The 23,527-nt window shown below is 49.1% G+C and overlaps 3 protein-coding genes across 3 annotated transcripts; all 3 read right to left on the bottom strand.

Moving 5' to 3' along the window:
- Window positions 1-15: 15 nt before the first annotated feature.
- On the bottom strand, window positions 16-2,731 carry CNPY3 (canopy FGF signaling regulator 3). The gene is made up of 6 exons (XM_035558062.2): window positions 2,561-2,731; window positions 1,725-1,848; window positions 1,403-1,499; window positions 878-1,000; window positions 631-748; window positions 16-518 (listed from the first exon to the last, which is right to left on the bottom strand). The coding sequence occupies exons 1-6, from the start codon at window positions 2,673-2,675 to the stop codon at window positions 307-309; spliced, it is 789 nt and encodes a 262-aa protein (XP_035413955.1). The 5' UTR covers window positions 2,676-2,731; the 3' UTR covers window positions 16-306.
- A 329-nt stretch (window positions 2,732-3,060) lies between these two features.
- PTCRA (pre T cell antigen receptor alpha) lies at window positions 3,061-4,601 on the bottom strand. Its single transcript, XM_035558076.2, has 4 exons — window positions 4,521-4,601; window positions 4,045-4,350; window positions 3,821-3,862; window positions 3,061-3,170 (listed from the first exon to the last, which is right to left on the bottom strand). Exons 1-4 carry the CDS (start codon window positions 4,570-4,572, stop codon window positions 3,061-3,063), a joined length of 510 nt encoding a protein of 169 aa, XP_035413969.1. The 5' UTR covers window positions 4,573-4,601.
- A 557-nt stretch (window positions 4,602-5,158) lies between these two features.
- Window positions 5,159-23,403, bottom strand: POLR1B (RNA polymerase I subunit B). Its single transcript, XM_035558089.2, has 15 exons — window positions 23,238-23,403; window positions 22,984-23,151; window positions 21,033-21,179; window positions 19,932-20,064; window positions 18,770-18,906; window positions 16,615-16,838; window positions 14,874-15,045; window positions 13,565-13,736; window positions 12,497-12,778; window positions 11,738-11,871; window positions 11,136-11,306; window positions 10,375-10,531; window positions 8,950-9,146; window positions 8,304-8,557; window positions 5,159-6,708 (listed from the first exon to the last, which is right to left on the bottom strand). The coding sequence occupies exons 1-15, from the start codon at window positions 23,385-23,387 to the stop codon at window positions 5,826-5,828; spliced, it is 3,381 nt and encodes a 1,126-aa protein (XP_035413982.1). The 5' UTR covers window positions 23,388-23,403; the 3' UTR covers window positions 5,159-5,825.
- Window positions 23,404-23,527: the final 124 nt, after the last annotated feature.

Here is a 23,527-nt window from a genome sequence, read left to right as displayed (position 1 = left end):
CTCACAGTATGTCTGTTGGTTTTCTTATGTATTTTAATACGTGTACCGGAAAGTTACCGGCCTCTGTACCTAGGGTATATAAAGAAGCACACTCGCCTAATAAAGTTTCATTTTGATCCTGCACATCGGAGTCCGTGCCTCTCAACCTGCCGCAACTGCCCCCTGCCCCGGCTCGCTGGAGCCTACAGGGGCTGGTGAGTCCATGCCGGGGCTGGCCGGGGGCTGTGGCCCCGCAGCGTGGAGCAAACCCCTTCCCCTTCAGTACTTCTGGGGTGAGCACCGTGCCTCGGGGCTCCCGGCCCCTGCCTACAGCTCGTCGGCAGGGCTGTGGGGGAGCGGGGCCTCCTCCTGGACACCGTGCTCCTCCAGGGTGGCCCCTGCATCGGGGAGGCTCTCGATGCCCTCGCTCTGCTCCTTCACGGTTTTCTTCTTCTTCTTCCCGCTCTTTTTCTTGCTCGGCTTCTCCCCCATGCTTGCCAAATCGCCCTTCTTGCCGGTCCACTTCTCTGCCAGGCAGCCTGCGGAGAGAAGCAAAGCCCTGAGGGAGAAGCGGGGCTCCCCGCACCCTCACCGGGCCGCCCCGCTCCACCCCACATATGCCTGTCGCCCCTGGGAGGAGCGAAGACTTACTCGCGTCCTTCCCTTTTAGCACGTGGTCAGCACAGAGAAACTGGGAGAGATCCTCTGTCTGGTGGTGCCTGTACCAGTCCTCGATCACGTCTTCGTACTCCTCCACCAGCACGTCGCACTAGCGGAGAGAGGAGAGCCTAGCTCCCAGCACGCGGGGGGTGGGAGCGGGGTGCTGGGTCCTGCCGGCACCCGCAGATCCTCCCCCAGCCTGCACAGCCGCTGCGGGCTGACCCCGGCGGGCAGGTACCTGCTTTTTGAGGTCGGCCACCTCAGCGGAGGTCTCGTTCCACAGCTCGTAGGGGATGTCCATCACCACCTTGACGCCCTTGTGCACCAGGTTGTGCAAGGTCTCAAAGGTTTCCGACATGCCCTGTGGGAGAAGAGAGCTGCCTCGTGAGGTGAAGCTCCCTGCCCAGCCCCTGCTCTGTCCCCACAGTGCTGCCCGGGGCGCAGACGGGCACAAGACAGCTGAAATCAGGGGCCACACCGCATCGGTGTCACTCGGGGAAAGTTTAAGTGATGACAAGTCCCTCTCTGCAATTAGCACCCGATCCCCAACACGACAGGAAGGCACGTGCCACGTAAGAGGGCACATATCTCCCTCCTGCACACACAATGACCACTTCTCCCTAAAGACAGCCCCCCCCAGACCCAATTTCCAAGGCCTTGCATGCAGATGGCAGGCCAGGGACCCAGGGGACAGGAAGAACAAACCACAGTTCAGTGCCCCAGTAGCGTGCAGGGAGGCGAGGTACTGAAAGGCAGCCCCCACCTTTGCAAATCTGTTGCTGCCGCTCCTCTCCTTGTGCAGGTTGTAATCCAGCAGCCTCTTGCAGATGTTCTCCGTCACCTCAATGAGCCGGATGTCCCTGCGCAGACAGGAGGGAGGGGAAGGGCTCGGTGCTGCTCCCCAGGAACAGCCAGGGTGTGGGGCCGAGCCTTTCTGGAGCAGGAGGCACGTACCCCGGGCTGCGCTGCCCACGCTGCCAAGCACTGGTGCATTTTAGGCCTCTGCAGCCTGCCTGCAGGCTCGGCAAGACCCTGGCTCCGCAGGCACCAAATGCAGCAGGAGCCCCCATCCCGCTCTCACTTACGACTGCGTGTACTTGACGGCAGAGCCCTTCCCGTCCAGGAAGCCATACTTCGTGTCGATCACCTCCTTGGTCTTGCCGGTCTCCTCGAAAGCAGACTTCAGCTCCAGCGCCACGTACTTGCACACTGCGGGACGGAAAGCACAGGCGACTTAGTGGCTTTTGCCGCTCCCGGGGAACAGGACTGCTTCGGAAATGAGTGCCGGGAGTTGGGCTGGACGGAGTTGTTGTGTGCAGAGCAGACACCATCGGTGTCCAAAGAACTAAACAGCAGCGTCTCAGCTGGTTCTGCTGAGATGCCCTGAAGCGGGGGGGGAAGTCCCAAATGAGTGCTCCGACGTTAGTGTGTTGGCACAGGGAGGCCGGGAGCCAGTTTCACCTGCGGGGTCCCTTCAGAGCTGCACTTGGCAGCCACCCACAGCCACATCTTTGAGGAGGAGGAGAAGGAGGAGGAGGAGGATGATGAGGAGGATGATGAGGAGGAGGATGAGGAGGGCTCCTGGTGCACCCCAGCAGCCCCACGGCACATCCCACCCCCTCCCCCTCCCCGCAGCACCGAGGCCTCCCGCCCTGTGACAGCTCCCAGCTCCCTGGTGCTGGGCACCTCAGGGGGCGCCGTGTGAGGGCAGGGCCCGCCAGCACCCCGGCTTTACCCCACCCGCCGCATTTTCTCTCAGGACACCATCAGAGGGCCGCAGCGCTTTATTTCCTCAGCAACAACCATCGCACAGCCGCGCCAGCCCCGGCTCCCCCCCCGCACGCACCGGGGGGTGGGGGGGGCCCGCCCAGGCCCGCGGAGCCCCCCGGGCCCCCCCCCGTTTCCCCCCGTCCCCGCTCACCCTCGCACTTGCTGGGCAGCCGCACCCAGTCCGAGTCGTCGCCGCCCGCCGCCGCCGCCAGCAGCAGCAGCAGCAGCACGGCGGGGCCCTCCGCCGCCACAGCCACCGCCGCCATGGCTCCGCTTCCGGGGCCACGCAGCCGGCCGCGCCTCGCCCCGGTAACCACGGCAACAGCCAATCGGAGCGGGCTGCGTGGCGCGCCCGGCCAATCCCAGCCCGCGCGCCTCAGGAAGCCCCGCCCACCGCCTGCCCCCGGGATGGAGGGGCCCAAGTGTGGGCAGTGCCCTTACCTCCCCCCCCCCCCCCCCGCCATTCCCCTCCCCATCCCCAGAGTTTGGGGGTCCCCCCCGCAGCAGCGGGGACCCCGCTCCCCTCCCGCCCCCCCCAGCCTAGAAGGGGGCTCTCCGTGCTTGCGGCACCGGGGGGGCTCCTCGCTGCCCGTCCCCTGGGGGCGCCCCCAGGCCCAGCGGGGTGCTGCCTCCCCCCCCCCCACCAGGCACTCACCGCTGGGCCAGGAGGGCGGAGGTGAGGAGGGCGTCGAGGAGCGCCACCTTCAGCAGCACCAGGCGGGCGGCCGCCAGCAGGGCGGCGGAGGCGCAGGCACGAGGCCCTGGAAGAGGGGACGTCAACGTAGCTCCCATGCGAGGCCGGGGGGCCTCACCGTCCCCATACGGCCTCCAAAAGTGCGGCGAGGCTGGGTGGGTGGCCTCGAGGCTCCAGAGTCTGTGGGCTCCCTGGGGTCTGACCTGGCCTCCATCTCCAGCCTCCATCCACGGCTTTCAACCCCAGCCTCCATCCCAGGCCTCCATCCCCAGCTTCCAACCCCAGCCTCTATCCCAGGCCTCCATCTCCAGCCTCCAACACCAGCCTCCATCCCAGGCCTCCATCTCCAGCCTCCATCTCCATCTTCCAACCCCAGCCTCTATCCTGAGCCTTCATCTCCAGCCTCCAACCCCAGCCTCCATCCCAAGCCCTGGTTTCCAACCAAAGCCTCTATCCTGGGCCTCCATCCCCAGCCTCCATCCCAAGCCCTGGTTTCCAACCAAAGCCTCTATCCTGGGCCTCCATCCCAAGCCCTGGTTTCCAACCAAAGCCTCTATCCTGGGCCTCCATCCCCCAAAATGTTCACCATCCCCACCAGAACACAGTTTAACACCCCCTCGCCCTCCCTGGTCCATCCCCACCCCGGCCTCCAGCCTCCCAGCGGGGTTTCCCCCCTGGCGGTGCGTTTTCGGGCTGCCGCAGGGGCCGGGCACTCACCGATCATGGCGCTGGGGCACGGCTCTGCCTCCTCGCCGCTGCCTGCGGGACGGAGAGCAGCTGGGGAGGTGGTGGCAGGTGCATATCGGGGCCAGCCACAAACCCCTTCCTGCACCCCGACTGAGGGGCAACGTTCGCCCGCAGGGCCTCACACCTGCTCCCCACCATCACGGGAGCCTCTGTCGGCCCTGTTCCCACCGAGCCGGGCAGAGGGGACGCCATACCTATGACGGGGACGGGGCTGGAGCTGCGGGCCGGAGCGGTGCTGTTGGGCCCCACGTGGCAAGCCAGAAGCCCACCCTCCGGGGGGCTTTCGGGGAGGATGGAGACGGCGCAGACGGTGCCGCCGTCCTCCGGCGAGGCCCCGTAGGTGAAGGACTGCAGGGCGCTGCCGTTCCCGCTGGAGATCCAGACGGCGTCGCCGGAGCCGGGCGACACGTCGCTCACCACGCACACCACCAGCTGCCGGTGTTGCCCGTCCACCACCATGGTCAACGGCGGCGCCAGCGTGGGCACGGAGGCCCCGGAGGCTGCGAGGACGCGGGTTAGGACCTCGTATGGAGGCTGCGCGCCCCAACCTCCCCGGCTGAGCGCTGGGATCCGCTCGACCTTCGCACCTTGGCCGGGATGGCCGCCGTCCCACCCCGGTGCTACGGGTCGAGGACCCGCCACCCTTGTGCCTCGTCCCCCCGGTACTCACGGGGCAGGAGCGGGAGCAGGGCGGAGGCCAGCAGCACGCAGAGCACCTCCATGGCAGCAGCAGCAGCAGCAGCAGCGGCGGCAGCAGCAGCAGGGCAGGGCTCAGCCCTTCACCACCTCCACCTGCTCTGCGCATCTCCCAACCCCGGGGCGGGCGTGGAGCCCGGGAGGCCCCCGGGGGAGGAGGCTGCGAGGCCGGGACAGCCTCCCCGTCCTCCGCGGTGGTACCGCCCTCCTGCCTCCCCCCCTCCCCGCCCCGCCGCCGTGGTACGGCCCCGGGCAGCGCCATGGAGCCGGCCCGCACCACTGCGCCCTCCCCGCAGCCCGCGGGGGGGGAAGCGGAGCCGCCGGCCCCGGCCGCCCCCTCCTCGTTCGCCGAGCTCCTGCGGCTGGTGCGGAGCGGCCAGAGCCCGCCGGGGGTGCGCAGCCCACGGGCCGAGCCCACGGGGGACACCCCCACGGCCTCCAGCCTGCCGCGGCCGTGCAAGCCCTGGGAGAGCCGCCCCGGCCGGCCCTGAGCGCAGGAAGCGGGGGAAACCCTTCCCTTCCCTTCCCTTCCCTTCCCTTCCCTTCCCTTCCCTTCCCCAAAGGCAGGCACCAGCTCCGAAAGAATTATTATTTATTTTATTTTTTTTTTAAGAAACATATAAAGAACTCTTAACAAGTGAAAAATTCTCCTTTGTGCCCTCACCGCAAGCAGCGGGGCTGAGCAGGTCCCAGCGCCACCCCGGCTCTCCCCGAACATGGGAGACGCGGCTGGCATCAAACTTGTGCTGCTGCCTCCAGGGACTCGAGACGGGGAGCCTGTGCCTTGTGCCTGCTCCCCCAGCACCGCAGAGCTGCTGGAGCCAAGGTAGGTGCCAGGCTGCAAAGCCATCTACTTTGTTCTTCAGCCAAATGCAAGAAATAAAATAAAAATAAAGAATTACAGAACAGTGCAACGCACTGTCTAGTCCCAGCATTCACTTCATGCTGTTCTGTGACCTCTCTGTCTTTGTGGCTGCAGCCAGCGCTCAGAGAACGAGGAACCCCCCCCCACACTTTCCTGGTGGGAGCACTGATATTGCTTGATTTCCATACACCGTATCTCGACAGCTAGTGATCCTTTATGAAGGGTAAACAAATGGCGGCGGAGCTGCATTTCTTCTCGATGCAGCTTCACGAGTTGCTAAGACAGCCCCATCTCAATACAAACCTCAAATTAACCTTGCAACCGTTTTAAGAACTTGAGAACTGACATAAAGCTTGAAACCCTCCGGGGGCAAACGCAGGACTAACGCGTGCTTCCTCCCTCCCCGCAGCACAATCACTGCTCCAGCGTCAGCCTTAGCTTGATGTTCATGGCTGCCAGCTCTGCCACGAAGTAACGGAAGACGTGGGGCACCGGGATAACCTGGATGGTGTCCACCCTGCCACACAGCAAGCAGGAATACCTCCTGTTGCTCGCCACAGAGGAAGGCGGCGGCCGCTGCAGCAGAGGAGAGAGCATGCTGCCGCAGCTCGTGCAGACGTAGGCTTCGGAGCCATCGGAGCAGCTGAAGAGGCGGTCGTGCAGCAAGAAGGACGTGCCGTGGGCCAGCAGTGCGTCACGCTCCATCTCGCCGAAGCGAATCCCACCTTCCACGTTCCTTCCCTTGATGGGCTGGTTGGTGACAGAGTCCCGAGGGCCCGTTGTCCTCACCTGGAACTTGTCCGAGACCATGTGGCGCAGGCGCTGGTAGTACACGACTCCCACGAAGATCTCTGCCTCCAGCTCCAGGCCGCTGATCCCGCTGTACATCTTCTCCGTCCCAAAGAAGTTGTAACCCGCGCTCACTAAAGTCTCGCCGAAGTATTTCAGAGCCGAGTCCTCCTCCGAGAAGGTGAAGGGAGTGGCGTCGTAGCAGACACCGTGCAGTGCTGCCGACTTCCCCGCCATGCTCTCGATTAGCATCCCGATGGTCATACGGGAGGGGAACCCGTGGGGGTTGAAGAGGATGTCTGGAACCATCCCGTTCTCCGTGAACGGCATGTCTTCAACCGGCCAGAGCTGGCTCAGGATGCCTTTCTGCCCGTGACGGCTGGCGAATTTGTCGCCGACAGTTGGATTTCGGGGAACTCTCACGGTGATGCAAGCCTTCTTCAATTTCCCGGTGCCACGGTCGTTACTGCATAACTTGATGTTGTCTACAATGCCCACCTCCTTATTCCTGTGTGGGCAGAGAAACATTCACAGCAAAGGTGTCAGACGTGCTCGTGATTTTTAGGGAAGGGAAGCAGAGGAAGGAAACCAAACCACTTTTTTAGTCTAATAAAATGCTGGGGATCACTGCATTTCTTGGGAAACACCATTCAGGGAAATCAGACTGCATAAGAATTAGAGCAAAAAAACAATACAGAAGCATCACACAAGTGCCATCCATTTGTTGTTTCTAATGCTAGAAGCACAGCTGCAGGCTGCCATGCGATCAGGTAGCGTGCCATCCATGATTTCAAATAAAAATCATTTAAACCAGGTTCATCGATGTCACACCCAATCTGAGAAAACATTTGTTTTGTTTTAAGGCAGCAGCAGCCCTGCCTCCCCAGTAAATTCTCACTGCCTTGGTGGGATACTAAAATAAATAAATATGTTTAGAGCAAAGCAGAGAGGAAGACTCGGGAACAGAGAGTGAAGGCACGGTGTGAGCTGACACGGCCTTTGCCAACAAGTTCAGGGGTGTGCTACTTCTCCATGTGTACCCTCAGCCTGATGTTTCACATGGTGGGTGCCTGCTGCAGGCTTAACTTGTGTTACACAGCCCAAACTCTCAACGTGTTTTGGAGGCAACAGCTTTAGAATACATACGTTTTGTCCATGTTACAAACGGGGTTATTTTTTTCCCTTTGTCCTTTGAAATCCTAATGAACACTACTTGCAGAAGGCACGAACCTAAGATTAACTTCTGTTTTAGAGCTGTTCTTTTTCTGTGCCGAATGCAACCAAAGTACAGGCCATCGCAAGGGGAAAAGAAAAAAAAAAGAGAGAACTGCAAGCTTGTTCAAAGTTTTAAGTCAAAGCCTCTGTTCATCTCTTCCTAGCTGTGCTTAAGCCCTGGCAGTGTATGCAGCACACTTCTGACACTAAAGAGAACTTCAGGGTGCACGGTCCCTGGGGAAACTGGGGGTAGGAGCCAACACTGAGGGCAGGGAACTACACCTCTCCATAGGAATCCAAATAATGATCTGATTTGCCTTCTCAACATGAATAATAAATAGCATAATCCTCACACTATAAATGTTGTAGAGAGACACAGAGAGTACCTCAAGCTGTACGGATAACTCCATACATATGAGTGCAGTCTTTGGTGACCAAGCACTTTCTTGTATTTTGTTGTTGTTGGATTGTTTTGTTTTATGTTGTTGTTGTTGTTTTGTGCGTTGGTGGTGTGGTGTTTGTGGTTTTTTTTTCGACAGAACACTATTTCCTATTCAATTAACAAAATGCTGCAGAAAAGGACAGAGGAACAGTCCCGGGAGACAGCAAAACATTTCTGGAAGCAATCTTTTCACCAGTCTCAGATTTGTCTCCTGGGTAAATCAGGCTTTGCAGCTCTTCAGCATACACTGGCTTAGAGAAAAGCCACAAAACATGCACCTAAGTCACCTGTACCATGAATTTCATGTTCCATCAACACGTACATGTTTCGTGGCCATGTGAGGAGGAAAAGAAACCCTGGGAAGATCATGCAGCTCATCAGGGGCCACTGCTATCAGACTGCTCACAACTGCATGTTTGGGGCCAGGAGAGACAAGCTGAACTTACTGATAGTACACAGTGAAGGCCTCCCCCGTGTTGAGGTTCATGTAGCTGTAGAACGGGTCCCCTGGCTGTAGGATGGAGCCAATAAAAGGCAGTCCATCAGCATCTAACTTCTCTGCAACATTCGGATCACCAGGCCTGATACCAAATACCAAATTATCGTCTCCCCTGTTGGCTTTAAGGGAAAGGTCAATGCTCTCCATCTTGATAACGCTTCCGTAAGCGAACCCTCTCTCCCAGGAAGACTTGTTCACAATCTAAGAGGAAGAAAAAAGGCCTGTTAGAGATTCGCTAGTAACTTCAAAGAAAGCATTTCCATTCTGATCCGATGCTCATCTTTTTAACATTGCCTTCCTCAACAAAACCTCCCAGCACCATCCCAACAGGCCCAAGCTTCCTCCACCCCCATTTTGTCATCAGTGCTGGAAGCCCACTGCCTTTCACGAGGGAGCTCTGCTCTACTCTCAGTACCTCAAACACAATCTGCAGAAGATCCTTAACAGCTGAGCTCCTGTATCTGCCCTAATGGAGTCTATGGACTAGCAGAAGCAGAAAATGGGCTCTTCTCAGCTGCGTACCACCCTTCTCCACCATTGCCCACACCAAATTCCTTTATAGGACAGCATAATTCCTTCTTTTGGTGGCTTACCATTGCATCTTCCATGTCATAGCCACTGTAGGAGATGACAGCCACAATTGAGTTGGTACCGACTGGGTAGCTGTCCATGCTGTAGTAGTCATACATTCTGGGCCTCACCAGAGGGCTCTGGGGAGTATGAAGGAGGTACAGCTTGTTATCTGAGCGGTCCCTGTAGTTATAAACTGGAAACCCCATGGTTTGCTTTCCTATAAAGAAAGAAAGTTGGATTTATTCAGGATCAATTCAAAGTTAAGCCACGTTTCATCCTCCGGGTATCTTGCTAAGAACAAGGCTGGAAATGAGTTAGAGAAATTATCAATTTTAAAAACTGTAGAATTTAATAATTGCTTTAAGTCCAGTTATTAAAGTTTCTATGAGCCACGCACAATATTCAATTCCCTTCATAGTATTACATAAGAAATATTTGTAATTTATTGTCTTTTCTGCAATTTCAGAATCTCCGATAATGTTTTTTTTTTCCCCCCCCTTTGAAGTTTCCCATAGTGAGGCATACTTGACATATTTCCAGGTCACGAAGCATTTGCTACTGCCAGGATAAATATATTGGCAGGAAAAACAAGTTTTTTGTTTTTTTTTTTTACAGAGTTACATGGGTACTTTCAGAAAAGCATGAAAACGTGGCAGCATTTTAAGGACATCTTTCTGATAATATTGTCAGAAATGTAATATGCTGTGGAGGTAATGAGAGCTGCTCTCAGTTCCTACCCACATGCTTCTCTTAGCCTGCTTTTTTTTTTTTTGTTTTAAATAAGCTTCTTGCAGGTCACTTGCACATCAGACGATTGAAACCCCATGTACATACCCTATCCCAACTGCCTTCAGACAACCAAATAAATCAATTTAAATAGCTGACGGAGAAAAAAACACCCTGTTGCCACAGCACTGTATTACTATCCCACAACAGATGCCTAGTAACTGTCCTCTGAAAACCGAGTGTCAAGACATCACAGTGACTGAGAACAGGTGGCAAAGAAACCTGCACTACTGCACAGCCTCTGCTCTAGTTACTAGTCAGAAAGAAGCAGGTCAACCTGGCAGCTGCGGGGATGGCAGCACAGTTGTCAGATATTAACTCCCCTAAGCAGCTGGTGCAGTGCCCCATACTTGTCTCTGTGATCAACAACCTCAAATTAAAAAACAGAAAGAAAATGCCAACAACTTACTACAGACTTAAGACAGGCAGTATGAGTGCTGCTGTTTAGAACTGCCCACTGGAAGGCTGCCAGCATGATAAACCTGACTTCTCCGACAGTCATTTCTTTCATGGCAATAAACCTCGAGTTTGAAACAACTGCTGGGAAGAGCTGCTATTTGGGACTGTAGGGACGCACACTGGAATAGAAACAAGAGGTTCCTCCACCCCTCACCTCCCCCTGCCTGGGGACTCACAGCATTAGGTACTGTAGTACTTACCCATCTGGCACTGGTACATGTTTCGTGGACTTTGATTGTGATCGGAGAAGGGGATGAGGTTGGCCACCACACTCAGAATGCTGTGAGGGAAGAGCTCCAGGTGAGTGGTCACTCCAGGAACCACCTCTGACTCCATGGTGGCCACGTTCATGAAGATCTGCAAGAATCCAATCAGACAGGTCAGGAAGAAAGCAAAATACAGCTGCCTCTGATGACTTTTCATTTCAGTTTTAGCTGTGGTTGTTGTCTGCACCTTAGTGCAGGCAAGAAAAACATCAGACAACTGCTAAACTACTACTACAATCACAGCTAACTGCAAGGAAAGCAAGTCTGAAAATATAAAACTGCAGTAAGATGTCACCTTTCCTTTCCTAGTTCCAAATCACCAAGCTCCCAAGCAAGCCGCTACTTGTTTCCGCAGACTGCCCTCGGCAGCCATGATATAAACCAAGATGAGACAGTACACACAAGACAGCAATCCTTCACCTAAAAAAATTTTGACTATGTTAATACTGAAAACAGACTTAAGTATCTCAAAGACGCCTACAGTCCACCAGTAAGAAATGTACCAGAAACTTACCAGCTAGAAGTGATAAAACCCTTTTGCCACCTATTCTAGCTCTTCAGCACTATCTCCCTATGTCCCATTCTCAGCTCCTTCGACAAATACTTCACAAAATAGTGCTTTTGATGCAGGATACCTCTGTAATACTATTATTCTGTTATTCTGGCACTTTATAAAGGAAATATGCAAAACCCACCTGTTCCAGAGTGCCAATCCATTCTTTCCTTCCATACAGCAGGTTTTTGACAGGCCGCACCATCCGGCAAGGGGTAGTAAAAATGAACAAGCCAGGATACAGACTGGGTTTTCCGGTCATTGGGATAAGGACCACTTCTGCCCGTGCAGGAAATCTTTTCTCTTGAGTTATCTGTTTGTGCAATGAAATAACAATTTAGAAATACAAACCAATACTGCTTTAGTTAAGTTGCATCCAACAGATTAGGTTATGCCCACAATGAAAATATCAACCACAGATGCAGCTCGTAATATAAGATGAAGAACAGATTTAAAAAATATTTCTAGAAAATTCTCCACCAAGAAAAGGTCAGAGTACTTATTTTTTCAACAAAAATAAATAGATCTGTAATAATGACAAGTTCATAAACCAACAGACTAAACTTATGAATGTAAACAAGAAAAACCTGATAAACCCACTCCAGTACTAACATGCTGACAAAATATCTTATTAGGTTATATTTAAAAAATAAATGGAAGTTATGAAAAAAGTTCTAAACATGCCTATTTTTGACCACTGCATACCGAGGACGTTTAACTAAGTCACATTTTAAACAAGACAACCTTGAAACGCCGGAGGGCTTCTGCAACCTGAGGAGCCAGGTCACACTCCACCCAGCCCACCACAGCACCATCCAATACCACTCTGTAACACTCAGCGTAAGGCCTGCTTGGAGTCGCATCAATGGGGACAACACCTGTGAGAAGGAACAGCCAAAAAAAAAAAAAAAAACCACACAAAGCACACGTTACTTCTGCAGGAAGCCTCAAATCCACACCAAAAAGCTTCACGAGACATCAGAAAATTTAGACCATCTGTAGAGTGAAAAGCTGTAGATGACTTGATGGAAAATGTAAGATGTGCACAACTGAGAATGCCATTCCCCACCCACTCCCCAACAATTTTTGGAATGACACAGGACTCCCGTTATTGCAGCAATCACTGGAAGAGCTGCAGTTTAATTAAAGTCACTGCCAGCGTTAGGAAGGCAGAGTTTCATTCAATTTCTCACAGCTCGTACTGTGCAATTCCCTGCATTCAAGTGAACATCTTCACTTGACAGTACATGGCTAACACATTTATTTTGAACTTTCTGTTCTCCAGAAGGTTGACAAGCCTATATAAGCAACATGCTACTTGCCATTAAGCAGAAGCACAGTAAGAACAAGTTTAGCTTGATTTCATCTTCTCAAGTTAAGAATTTACAATAATGGTATCTGGAGAACATTTCCCAGATATGGGTTTGTAGGGCAGAAAAGTAAAAAGGAAGTAAGAAGTAAAAAGGAACTGCTCTATTAAATGTTCAAGCCAGTAAAACGTACCTAGGGCACATAACAAAGGTGGAAGGTCTCTCACGGGCACCATCTCTGTCACTATTTCACACACAGCTGTCATGTGGTTCATCAGACCGCAGGGCTCTCCATCAGGGGTGTCCACCGGACACAGGAACCCCCAGGATTCGGGCAGCAGCTTGCGTACAGTTGTGGTTCTCATCTGGGCAAACGCTGAGCCTCTGTGTACGCAGCGGAAGTGGGAAAGGTAGCGAACGAAATTCAGCTTGTCTCCCACCACACACAGACCGCTGTCCTGTAACATGCCCAGGCCTAGGAACAAAAATGAGATTTATGCCAGGACGTCGCCCAGCTTTGACACATAAAGCATAATGTTACAAGGCTGTTTCCTATTTCTCACTGGTAAGACCTGAAGATGCTCACACAGGATCCCAACAACAGAAGGTACACGTGCATTTAAGTGACTTGTAGAAGACCTAGAGACTTTAAATTCCAAGCTATGGCTTAAAACACAACTTCTTTTAGAAACAACTGGAAATTGTTCCTAGTAAAGTGACTTGGGGATTTGCACCTGGTACTTCTTAACAAAATTCTGCAGCCTTCTAATCTCACTTCATTTTCTAGTGAGCGTTAAGTAACCACATCAGCACACTCCATATGCCAGAAAAACAGAAAGAAAATTTGAAATATACATTATTAAACTGAAGCAGTTTCTCTCTGTTGAAACTCACATTACTAATGGGGCAGTCCTGATAAACAAACACCCCTTCTCTGTCTTACGTAGTATCTTTTAAGAAATAGTCTTTGGGAAATAAAAATATGGCTGCTTGTTTGGACAATGCTAAACTCAGTTTCTACTATTTATCTGTGTAGAGGCTTTACTTTAATAACTAACATGTTTTATACCATGCATAAGAAGAATCTATATTTGAAGACAAATCCCCCCTTTTATTCAACTATCCCTTTCCCCAAACCAGTCTTCATTAACTCACAGTATATCATTTCTGCATTCAAGTTGCTTTCAGTTGAAAGCTCAGTTTTATATTGTTTCTCATACTATGTAACAGGAAAAAAGACTTTTTAAGCCTTAAGACTCACCAGTTTTAGATCGCAGGTTGCCAGTTGCAAGAAGATACTCAAATGCCTTGGTAACATCTGCTGTCAGGCTGAATGCCTTCATCAAGCTGTCAGCATTTATGTCGATATCTGCCTTTTCTGTTCTCTTCTCCAAAACAAATCTAACAGATTGCAGCCAGTTCTCAAGCCTCTCCTATGGTTTAAAAGTGAGAGGTTTAAACTGAAAACTGGAAAATGGAGACTCAAATTATGAGTGCCTCATTGGTTACGCGTACTACAGAAATCTTCTGAAATCAGCAGGATGGACAACTTTCAGCAAAGTGGAAGCCTTCCGACCAGATTTCCTACACTGACTTTATTTTATCTAAGTGCTTGCATTATCGTGCCAGTGCAGACCCGCAACAAATAGCCCATCCGACATCTTAGCAATCACTTCCACCCAGACTGGTGGTGACTCTAGTAAATAAAGTACTGTAACAGAATTTCATAAAAAGCAAACGAGCCCCAAAGCTGAAAGCATATATATAATCTGACCACAAGACCAATTCTGTTGTTTAGCCTACTAAATACAGTGATGAATTAAAACCACGTCATGAAGCAAATTTAGGCACCAAAACTTGAAGGCCATGGTCACACAAAATTGTGAGACAGGGGATTAGATTTTTATAATGTAGTCTTGGATACTATAAAAAAACAGGGAAAAGGAAACAGAACAACATACCCATGACCACTTTGAATTCTTATAAAAAAACAAAACAGTGTATTGAGCTTATGTGGCAAGGTTTTGGTAGTGGGGGTGCTGCTTTGGTGGCCTCTGTAAGAAGCTCCCAGCAGCTGCCCCATGTCAGATCACAGCCAGCTCCAGCCAGCTCCAAAAGGGACCTGCTGCTGGCCAGAGCTGAGCCAGTGAGTGACACTGGTTGGGCCTCTGGGAGGGGCAGATTTAAGAAAAGGATAAACACTGTCTAACAGCAGCTGGGAGAGAGGAATCAAAGAATATGAGCAAAAACAGCCCTGCAGACACCAAGGTCACTGAAGAACAAGGGCAGGAGGTGCTCCAGTTGGTGGGAGAAAAGTTCCCCTGTGGCCTGTGGAGAGGCCCCTGGTGGAGCAGGCTGTCCCCCTGCAGCCCATGGGTCCCACACGGAGCAGATCTCCACGCTGCAGCCCGTGGAGGAGCCCCCGGTGGAGCAGGTGGATGTGGCCTGGAGGAGGCTGCGGCCCATGGAGAGCCCCCGCAGGAGCAGGCCCCGGGCCGGAGCTGCAGCCTGTGGAGAGGAGCCCACGCAGGAGCAGTGGGTATGGGGGGAGATATCAGATATGATCTTACCTTTAAGAACATAAGGTAAAGCTGTCCTGGCGTAAGCACTTCTTGATTCATCAGACTGTCAGGATTATCCTCCATGCACTCCCCTTTGGCAAAAGCATACAGCTTTCGGGTCATCATACAAAGCAGGTAGAACTTTTCAGTTCTGTCTGTTAGGTGTATGCAGATACACTTGCTGAAGGAACAGAAAGAAGGACAACTAACACCATCTCTTCATGCTAGCTGCTCTTCACATTCTTCCTAAATTATCTCAAAACATTTTTTTAGCTAAAAAGATATACCTGGTTGATTAGATGAAGGTGAACCTTGTGAAAAACTGACTTTACAAACTCCCACGTTAAATGTCCAGTTCATGTACACAGCTATTTGAGTAAGAACCACCCAACAGATGAGTTTTGCACATTATTTCACAGTAGGTATGACACCGGTTACATGCCCGTGCTTATCCACATACACGCAACCAAACCACTCTCCGAATCCGAACTGGATTCTAGTAACAGATCACAAAACATTTCTGTCTGGCCACAGAAAATCTGAACCTCTATTGCTATCAAACCTTTGCATGGAAAAAAAGTGGGCTGAACAACATTCTAGCGCAAGCAGAAAGGAAGGTTACTCCTAATTCCCAATTAAGCTGACAAACTGCTTTCCAATTAGACAAATGAAATAACTTGCCTTCCAAGACACAAGTGCAATCATCTTTCAGCATGTCAGCACACAAGGACCTGTCCATTTCTGCTGCTGCTCTATACTGCCCCCCGCTGAAGCCTTTACAACTTCACCGTAAAGACAAACCTCCAACGGCCGATTCTGAGGTACGTTCTGGCCAGGCAGAAGTTATGATACAAGGTACATCCCAATTAATTCTTTCCACTACTCCCACTCTATCTCCCCAGCTTAGACAGACAAGGTGTACAGAACATATCAGAGGGGAAAAAAACACATAAGAGTATTTAGAACAAAGAGAATTACAATATAACTTCCTTGAAATTATCCACCTGTTTCTCAGTACAAAGTGCTGTACTTCCTGCACTGTAAGTGCCCCTCTGTGGCACCTGAAGACTGCCTTAATGTTTCCAGCAACCTAACCACCCCCCCCTATTTACAAGTACTCAAGGGCATGGCCATCCCAAATGATCCTTTTCAAATGCCAAAATACCTCTCATAGAACTAACGCTTACTTGAAAAATAAATGATTTGGTTGAATGCTCATCACATTGACATCTCAAACCTAACTTATTCCATGAAAGAAGTTAGATTTTAAAACATCTGGAAGCTAATCTGGTTTCTAAACATCTAATTCCTACCATTTTAATAGATAAATGCAATTCTCATAACAGTTGCCCATTACTGTGTGAAACAGCTGAGGAAGTGCCAGTACTGCTGGCCAACAAGACTAACTTCGAGCAGTCCACATACGTACCTGGAACCTTCTTTTCTTTAAGTGAACATTCCAGTTTTTCATCAAATACATCAGAAAACTACATCTAAATAACAATGAATGCCCTTCTCCTGAAACCATTTTGTAGATGTTTGTGTCAATCTGTAAAATTGGTATTTTAGAACACAACTACAGATTAACAGAATATCCTCAAGTCCCACAAAGAACTAGCCACTGGCTATCATTTTATGTGTGCATGAAAATCTTAACAAAGGCAGTGTGATGGCAGAGTATTCTTAAAGTCGCTTGTAATTTCAGTGCAGTCACGCTGAATCACACACTCCTAAATGCATAAATACATACTTGAAAATGAAATCTGCAGCCTGTTCATTGCTGTACCACTCTGGGAGGTTCAGTTTTACTCTGAAGCTCTTTCCAAGGTATTCGAGGACGTTTTGCTGCGTGTAACAGCCTGCATCTGCTACTGCTCTTATCATCTCAGTAACGCAGTTCACATAAAAGGTGTCGTTTTCCTTATCTTTGACCAGCTCTTTAAAAATCTGGTAGTCTGTGAAATTAACTAATGCCTGAAAGACAAAAGGGTGTCAGATCAGAAAACAAAAAAAACAAACAGCCATGACAATGCTGGGCCATAAAACACTGAAGAAGCAGGGCACCCCAATGATTTAGGTTCTTCAGTTTTCTCTGGAAACACCCTTCCACCATACAAACTGAAAAATACTGTGGGATTAAGGGGCTTCAAGAGTAGCACTGAGGATATTAATAAACTGATGATCACAAGTAGGCCCAATCTAATGAAACCCTTGGAAAACAAACAAACAAGACTCACACCTTCTAAATTAACAGGCTTCTTTTGTTTAGGTTTGATTTACTTGTATTTTTTATATATTATACAAACACACACATATGTATATACACTTTTTTTTCTTTACTTAATAAGCTCACTTAGAAACATGAATTTAATTCGCCCTTGTCTCAAGCTACTTCTTATCGCCACAGAAATCAAAAGACAATTTAGTCTCTAAAGCCCCTTTAGAAGGCCATTACAATTCACTTTAGCTTCAGCATTTCATGTTCTAAAGCTCATACTTAAATCCACTGTTCTTAGGTCTGGGTGTTATAACGGTTGCCTAATTGTTTCTTTAAGTCAGGGTTAAGCAAATACATTGCCCGCCAATGACTTCTCTATTTGCCGAGAAAACTCCCTAGTCTTTAAGCAAACTGTTTGTCCACAACATTTAAGAAGCCTTCAAAAAGCTCATTAAAAATGGAGGCTGCATGAAAAATACACCCAGGCAGATTTCTTTCTCAAAGGGGGCAATGCAACCTCAGCAGTTACGTATTCTGCCGCTTGATATGTCGTGATATGAACAATCTAGAACCAGCCACAGCACACGCTGCCTCTCAGCCAGGACGTGAGGTGGTTACGCAGCAAGGAGGAACTGGAATTGCAACCAGAACAGAAGAACCAGGCTGCCACAGCAGGACCTGGACACGCCACAAAAAACCAGTGCAGAACTAAGCTCAACTGACGCTGGGGGGGATGAAAGTCCAGGGAGTGCCTACTCTTGAAAGAAGAAAAACTTCAGACAACACAGCCTGCTTAACCTGAGATCTCATGAGCTAACAAAGTCCGTATAATTCCCTTGCTTATCAAAACTACGAGTAATTACCTATTTTTGGTAACTACTTTTGTTGAGACAGCGGACTGGAGAAAAAGTGAAATGTATCATGCAACAGCAACACAAATACAGCAGGTTGTAAGTACGCACAAATTCCCTGAGACCAATTTATGCAGTGGAAGACAAGCTGTAGTGCCACAGGCCTCTGATTTGCTCCAACACTTGGCTGCTGTATGTAAAATACACAGCTGAAATACCCTGGGCTCTGCTATCAGAGAAAGCACGCTTTTAAAGGAGAAATTTGGAGAGCCTGACTGAAGTCAAACTTTTGCCTGCTATCTGAAGAACAGTTTAACCCACCCAATGCGCTCAGACACTACTGTTTTTTGTCTTCCAGTTCTTACCTGTTTTCAGTTCCAATCAGAAACAGCATTTCATTTTTCTCCTCAAAAATTAAGCCAGTTTACTGGTTTACTTTTACATGAGACTACTTGATTTTAATGATTAATACGAATATAGCTGAGAACTGAACCGTTTCTTGTAAGGTCATTCTGCTTTAAAAAGATTCCCAAGACCTATCAGATTAGGTGCCAAACCCTTACACTCTCCATTCATCCACAGCATTCATTAGTATGAAGCCATAAAACCTTTGCAAAACTCCCCCCTCCTCTCTTTACCCTGCATGCACTTCCTCTGCTGCAACTGTGCATGGTATTACATGTACAGGCTCAGTCTGGTCTACAGTTCTTCAGCCAATATAGGAAGCATGACAGAAAATATTTCTTACAGAATTAGCTGATTCTTGTTACTCAAAAATGGAAAGTATATACTGAAACTTGTCTTTATTCAACAGAGACAGCACAAGCACTATTTACCTTAAGAGCAAATCCCAAGGGAAGGAAGAACAGCTCTTTCTGAAAAATGAAGTTCAACATGACGCAACCGTTTTCCAAGTAGTGAAGGTTCATATTTATTGCAGTGTGCTCCTCCTTAACACAGTGCATCACTACTCCTGCAAAAATTAACACAAGCAAAGACCAACGTGAGCTGTGCAAAACCAACTGACTGCATTTCTGTGACAAGTCCGAACAGGTGAGACAATTCATTAGGTCTTTAGTGAAGTTTTGGTACTTTGTGGTTGAGAACACAAGGCGGACAGATCACTGATTTCAGCATCAGCATCCCATTTCAAATAAAGATACCAGCTCAGTTTAGTTCTTAATGACAAACATCTCCAGGCAGCCACTGCATTTGCTGAGAGGTTCACAAGATGCGTAAAGCTTTTAAGAAATGGCAAGCCCCAAGACTCATCTCTTCTATCTGGAACTGTAGGTCAAAAGATACAGCAACACAAGTACTCTTCCTACTTGCACTGTGGTTCAAATTTTTCACATCTCTGTAGTAGGGCAGTACCTTCAAAGCAGTGTTTCCTGGTCCTGTTCTATGATGTCCACTGCAGGAGAAATTAAAATAGAACAAATGCGACTGTCTAAACCGGCCCTCCCTCAAAATAAGTTCATGGGGAACTGCAGTGTGTTCTGAAGCACCATGGTTCACTCAAATCAGCAGATGGTAATGCTTTGAGTGCAAAACCCTAACTTCTCTGGTTTAATGCCAACTGAGTACACATGACAAAGCTATGGAACAGCCAAGAATCTAGTTAATCCGTTTTATGTAAATTACAAATGGCATCTTGGAGTACAGAAAACCAAATTCACTGAAACAACTTCAACACTTTACACTGACTTCTACAGAACGTAGGGTTCCAGTTAGTCCTCCCATAAAACAACAACTTCATGTACTCCACAGCCTGGAATACAATCTCCTTGCTTAGCATGGGCAGCTCAGACAACCCCACAAGGCAAGTACCTGTTTCATACTTTCATCATTACGGTGTTCTCAACCCCCTTGGTTTTGCAGTAAAATTTGTCTCAAAATATAAACATTATGCAATTTAAAAAATCAGCTATAGTTGGCCGTTTCTGTTTGTCCACATGTATTTACTGGAGGGATGCTGCGGGAAGCTCCTTAGCTTACCATACTCTGTGAAGCCAGGGCCTCTGTTTTTCCACTTGTGTCTTGTCATTGCAAGAGGGAAATTTCGCCTGGGCATAATCAGCATTCTAATAACTTTTTCTAAGCCATTAATTATGAAGTAGCCTCCCATTTCCTGCCAGAAGAAAAAAAGAATAATGCTTTTAATGTGCTTAAAAATTCATAACATTTTAAGTAAAAGAAAAAAAAATGCTCACATTATTTTGTGAAAGCAAACATTTAATATTTCAGCTATGAAACAGCAAGACACACATTTCAGCACCATACTCGAAAAGGCTGCACTCTTTGTCAGTGACCTTTAAGTCTAATTCTAGCATACAGTGCAAGAAAATGGATGCATGTTCCTTCATTTCAAGGAAGAAAAAAAACCAAATCTATGTGGCCAAGTAAACAGCTCTGAAGAGTTGATATTTTTTTTTTTTAATAAATACTTTTAAGTTCTAAATTTGAATTTTTAGACAAAAAGAAACTTTGGTGCAGAAAACCTCTCTGTGGTCACATATAAGCTTAACACCAATAAATTTTATAGCTCCCCAACTTGTGGGTCATTAGAAAAAAAGTGTTCTAGTAATTAATACTAGGAGTAAGGGTACAAGTGGCATAGTAGAGGCGCCAGCAATAGCTTGCCATTGTAGATTTTCTTTCATTGTTTTGTGCTCACAAAAGAGCAAGCAAACATCAGCAGTAAGTTCTTCTGTATTTAACTGCCCATAGATGACATGCTACTGAGGAGGTAAGAAAACTGTTGTAGAAGACAACCAAAAATAAGAAAAACTCTTTCAATGCCTGCTCTCCAAGTCTGCCTCCACAGCGGCCCACTCAGCTACATAGCCTCAATTGCTGGTTAGCAGTTGAGAAGTCGCATACCGCAACCGCAGGCAGTGGCACCAAACAGATCCCTGTATTCGAACACAGCTGAGACTTAACATTTTTTAAGACGTTGTACAGAACCGCCGTAAAGACCAAACATTCAGAGAATGTAAGTCAAACTTAAAATACAAATGCTCAAGTCCTGTAAGTTGTTGGCCTAATGTACCGCTCATGTAAAATGCAGATTTTCCTGACCTGCAAAATCCTCATTACCTCTTCCTCCTCATGGTGCTGGATGAGCTCTTGGGGAGAAAGATTATAGAGGCTGCACAATTTAGACTTCACCATAATTGGAATATACCCCACAGGATGTTTAATAGTCCCTTGTGGAATGCCATTCACTGACCAGCTGATGTCAACCTAAAATGATACAACAAAAACAGTGAGCGAAGTAAGCTGCCCTTTTACTTTCCTCACATATTAACTGCACATTTAACATAATCACCAATCTGTTTCATCAACTTTTGCCACTGTAAAATTGTAGTAATCATAATAAAAAGCAAAACTAGTACATACATAGGTAATATACTCTGGTAAACAGTCAACAGTAGTTTCCAGAAGAAAATCATACAAGTACAGAACTAAGTAAAGAAGCTGCGAGTAAGGTGTATGAAGTTGACTAGAGTTTTCTTTGCCTTTCAGACCTCTCAAAAAAGCAGCCAAAATAGAAAAGGGTATGAAAGCCACAGGATATGAAAGGAGGCCTCAGACGTTAACACACAGTTAAAAGAAAAAAGTAGAAGAAAAAGTGTTCAATGAAAAGACATCCAGATTACAAGCCTTTCCTAAGACTTGTCCACTTAATGTTTTCATAAATGGACTTTAAGGTGAGAAAGAAAAGTGTGCTGTTAAAGAAAAGTTATTTACAACAGTAAGATCTGCCAGTGGGTTTGGAGAAGGATGATGCCTTGACTGTAAGAAACAAAGTGATAAAATGCCCAGCAGAAGCAAACGATCCCGATTTTATGTGCAGAATAATGAATGAGTTTTAAAAAATCTACTGTCACTCAGGAAACATTGGTATTTTAATATGAAATACGTGGTTCAACACCTGGCAACACTTCTTAGGAATTATTAGGAAATGGAGCGGAAACTGTTAACTCTGCCTCCTCTGAATCTGTGATGCAGCCTTACATTGGAACTTCTGCACAGTTCTGGGCTCCAGCTTAAACGATGACCAACAGCATAAACTGGCTTCTGTGTGACAAGCTGCCCAGCAGACTATGGCACTTACCTTGGAGAACTGAGAATAATTTGATAGTGCTACTTGCAGTTAAAAGCAGTGTGGTGAAGACAGGGAATGATCAGACACTGCTTCTTCCTGCGCAAGAGTGCAGAGTGGACAAGAACAAGCAAGACTTTCTCACACAAGGCACAGAAAAATGTTTTGTTCCAACATTTACACAGCTTGAAAAAACAATTAAATATGCATAGGAAAAAAAAGAAGGGAAACAATATAGTTAAGAAGAATGAAAGCATTTCTAGCTCAGCAAAATCCAGGAGTCACTGGGAAAACTGCTGCGAACAATGTCTGAATGCCCCACTTTTATGTTCATACAAGATGTTTCAATTGCAGTAGGTTTTACCTACTTGTTGTAATGCTTCAGAAAAAGAAAAAAAAAAGCTGAAACTGCAAGCAAGCATTCCCTTGCAGTGGACACATGGAAATGTGCAGTACGGTCCCAGTTACAGAACAGAGAAAACACGGTGGCCATCCACAGGGCAGAGGAAGGTATTTGCTAGGGATGCTTCTTCTCCAGTCACATGTCGGAGCAATCCAAAAAACTAATGAGCAGATGATACGAACAAGAATTTATAATTCTGGGCTTATTTGAAACCTAGATCCAGGCAAAAAAAGGATTTTAATTATAACATTGTGAGTTTAAACGTGTCTCCTCCTAGGATTTTCTGAACTGACGGATTTCATCACAAACTCGACAGCAGAGGGAGGAACATGATTAAGGTTCCGGGGGGCAAGGGGGAAAGAAAGGACAGAGCAGATGGGGTCTCTTCAGAGCTCAGTTTGAAGAAAACCTTTCGCTGCCAGCTCGCCGGCACCGCACACGGGACGCGACTCTCAGGAACACCCCAGAAGCCGGTGAGCCTTGAAAAAGGCGTTTAGCTGAAACAAAAATAGGAATGTACCGCGGTTGGGCGGGCTCACCGTGATCTTGCCGCGGTAGGTGCTGCGCAGCCCCCGGCACTCGGCGGGGTACACCTTCACCTCCCGGCACACGGCCCCCTTCGGCACCATGGGCGGCGAGATGGCGGCGCCGGCGATGGCCAGCGACACGCGGCTGTTCCTCAGGGCGAACTCCACCGGGGAGATGTCCTGCGGAGGAAGGGGACAGACGCCTCAGCGGGACCCGCACCGCCACCCGCACCCCCCCCCCGAGCCCCCCCTCGGCTCCCCCCGACCTGCAGGGCTTGGTACACCCCCTCGCTGATGGCGTAGTTGAAGGAGTCGATGTGGGCGGCGGGCAGGTCGCGCTGCACCCCGCCGCGGGGCCGCGGCCGCCGCCTCAAGCGGCGCTGCTGGCCGCCGACCGGCACCGGGCCGCCCTCCATGCCGCCCGCACCGCGCCGCCTGCCGGGATGCCGCGGGGCGGGGCGGGCAGCGGCAGCGCTGGAAGCAGTAGCAGCAGTAGCAGCAGTGGTAGCAGCAGCAGCAGGGGGCGCTGCGGCAGCCACCGCCACGTGCTGGCCCC

Source organism: Cygnus atratus, chromosome 3 (assembly GCF_013377495.2).
Source record: "Cygnus atratus isolate AKBS03 ecotype Queensland, Australia chromosome 3, CAtr_DNAZoo_HiC_assembly, whole genome shotgun sequence".
Lineage (NCBI taxonomy): Eukaryota > Metazoa > Chordata > Aves > Anseriformes > Anatidae > Cygnus > Cygnus atratus.
Note: the sequence above shows the minus strand (reverse complement) of the source record. Positions and strands in the feature narration are given on the sequence as shown.

Coding starts and splice junctions, on each gene's coding strand:
- CNPY3 (XM_035558062.2), bottom strand. CDS start 2,675: ATGGCGGCGGTGGCTGTGGCGGCGGAGGGCCCCGCCGTGCTGCTGCTG. Junction 1,849..2,560: donor GCTGCCCAGCAAGTGCGAGG/GTGAGCGGGGAC, acceptor TCCGTCCCGCAG/TGTGCAAGTACGTGGCGCTG. Junction 519..630: donor GCTAAAAGGGAAGGACGCGA/GTAAGTCTTCGC, acceptor TTCTCTCCGCAG/GCTGCCTGGCAGAGAAGTGG.
- PTCRA (XM_035558076.2), bottom strand. CDS start 4,572: ATGGAGGTGCTCTGCGTGCTGCTGGCCTCCGCCCTGCTCCCGCTCCTG. Junction 4,351..4,520: donor CCTGCTCCCGCTCCTGCCCC/GTGAGTACCGGG, acceptor GCGTCCTCGCAG/CCTCCGGGGCCTCCGTGCCC. Junction 3,171..3,820: donor GTGCCCCAGCGCCATGATCG/GTGAGTGCCCGG, acceptor CCCCTCTTCCAG/GGCCTCGTGCCTGCGCCTCC.
- POLR1B (XM_035558089.2), bottom strand. CDS start 23,387: ATGGAGGGCGGCCCGGTGCCGGTCGGCGGCCAGCAGCGCCGCTTGAGG. Junction 23,152..23,237: donor GGGTGTACCAAGCCCTGCAG/GTCGGGGGGAGC, acceptor CTTCCTCCGCAG/GACATCTCCCCGGTGGAGTT. Junction 21,180..22,983: donor CCTACCGCGGCAAGATCACG/GTGAGCCCGCCC, acceptor GTATCATTTTAG/GTTGACATCAGCTGGTCAGT.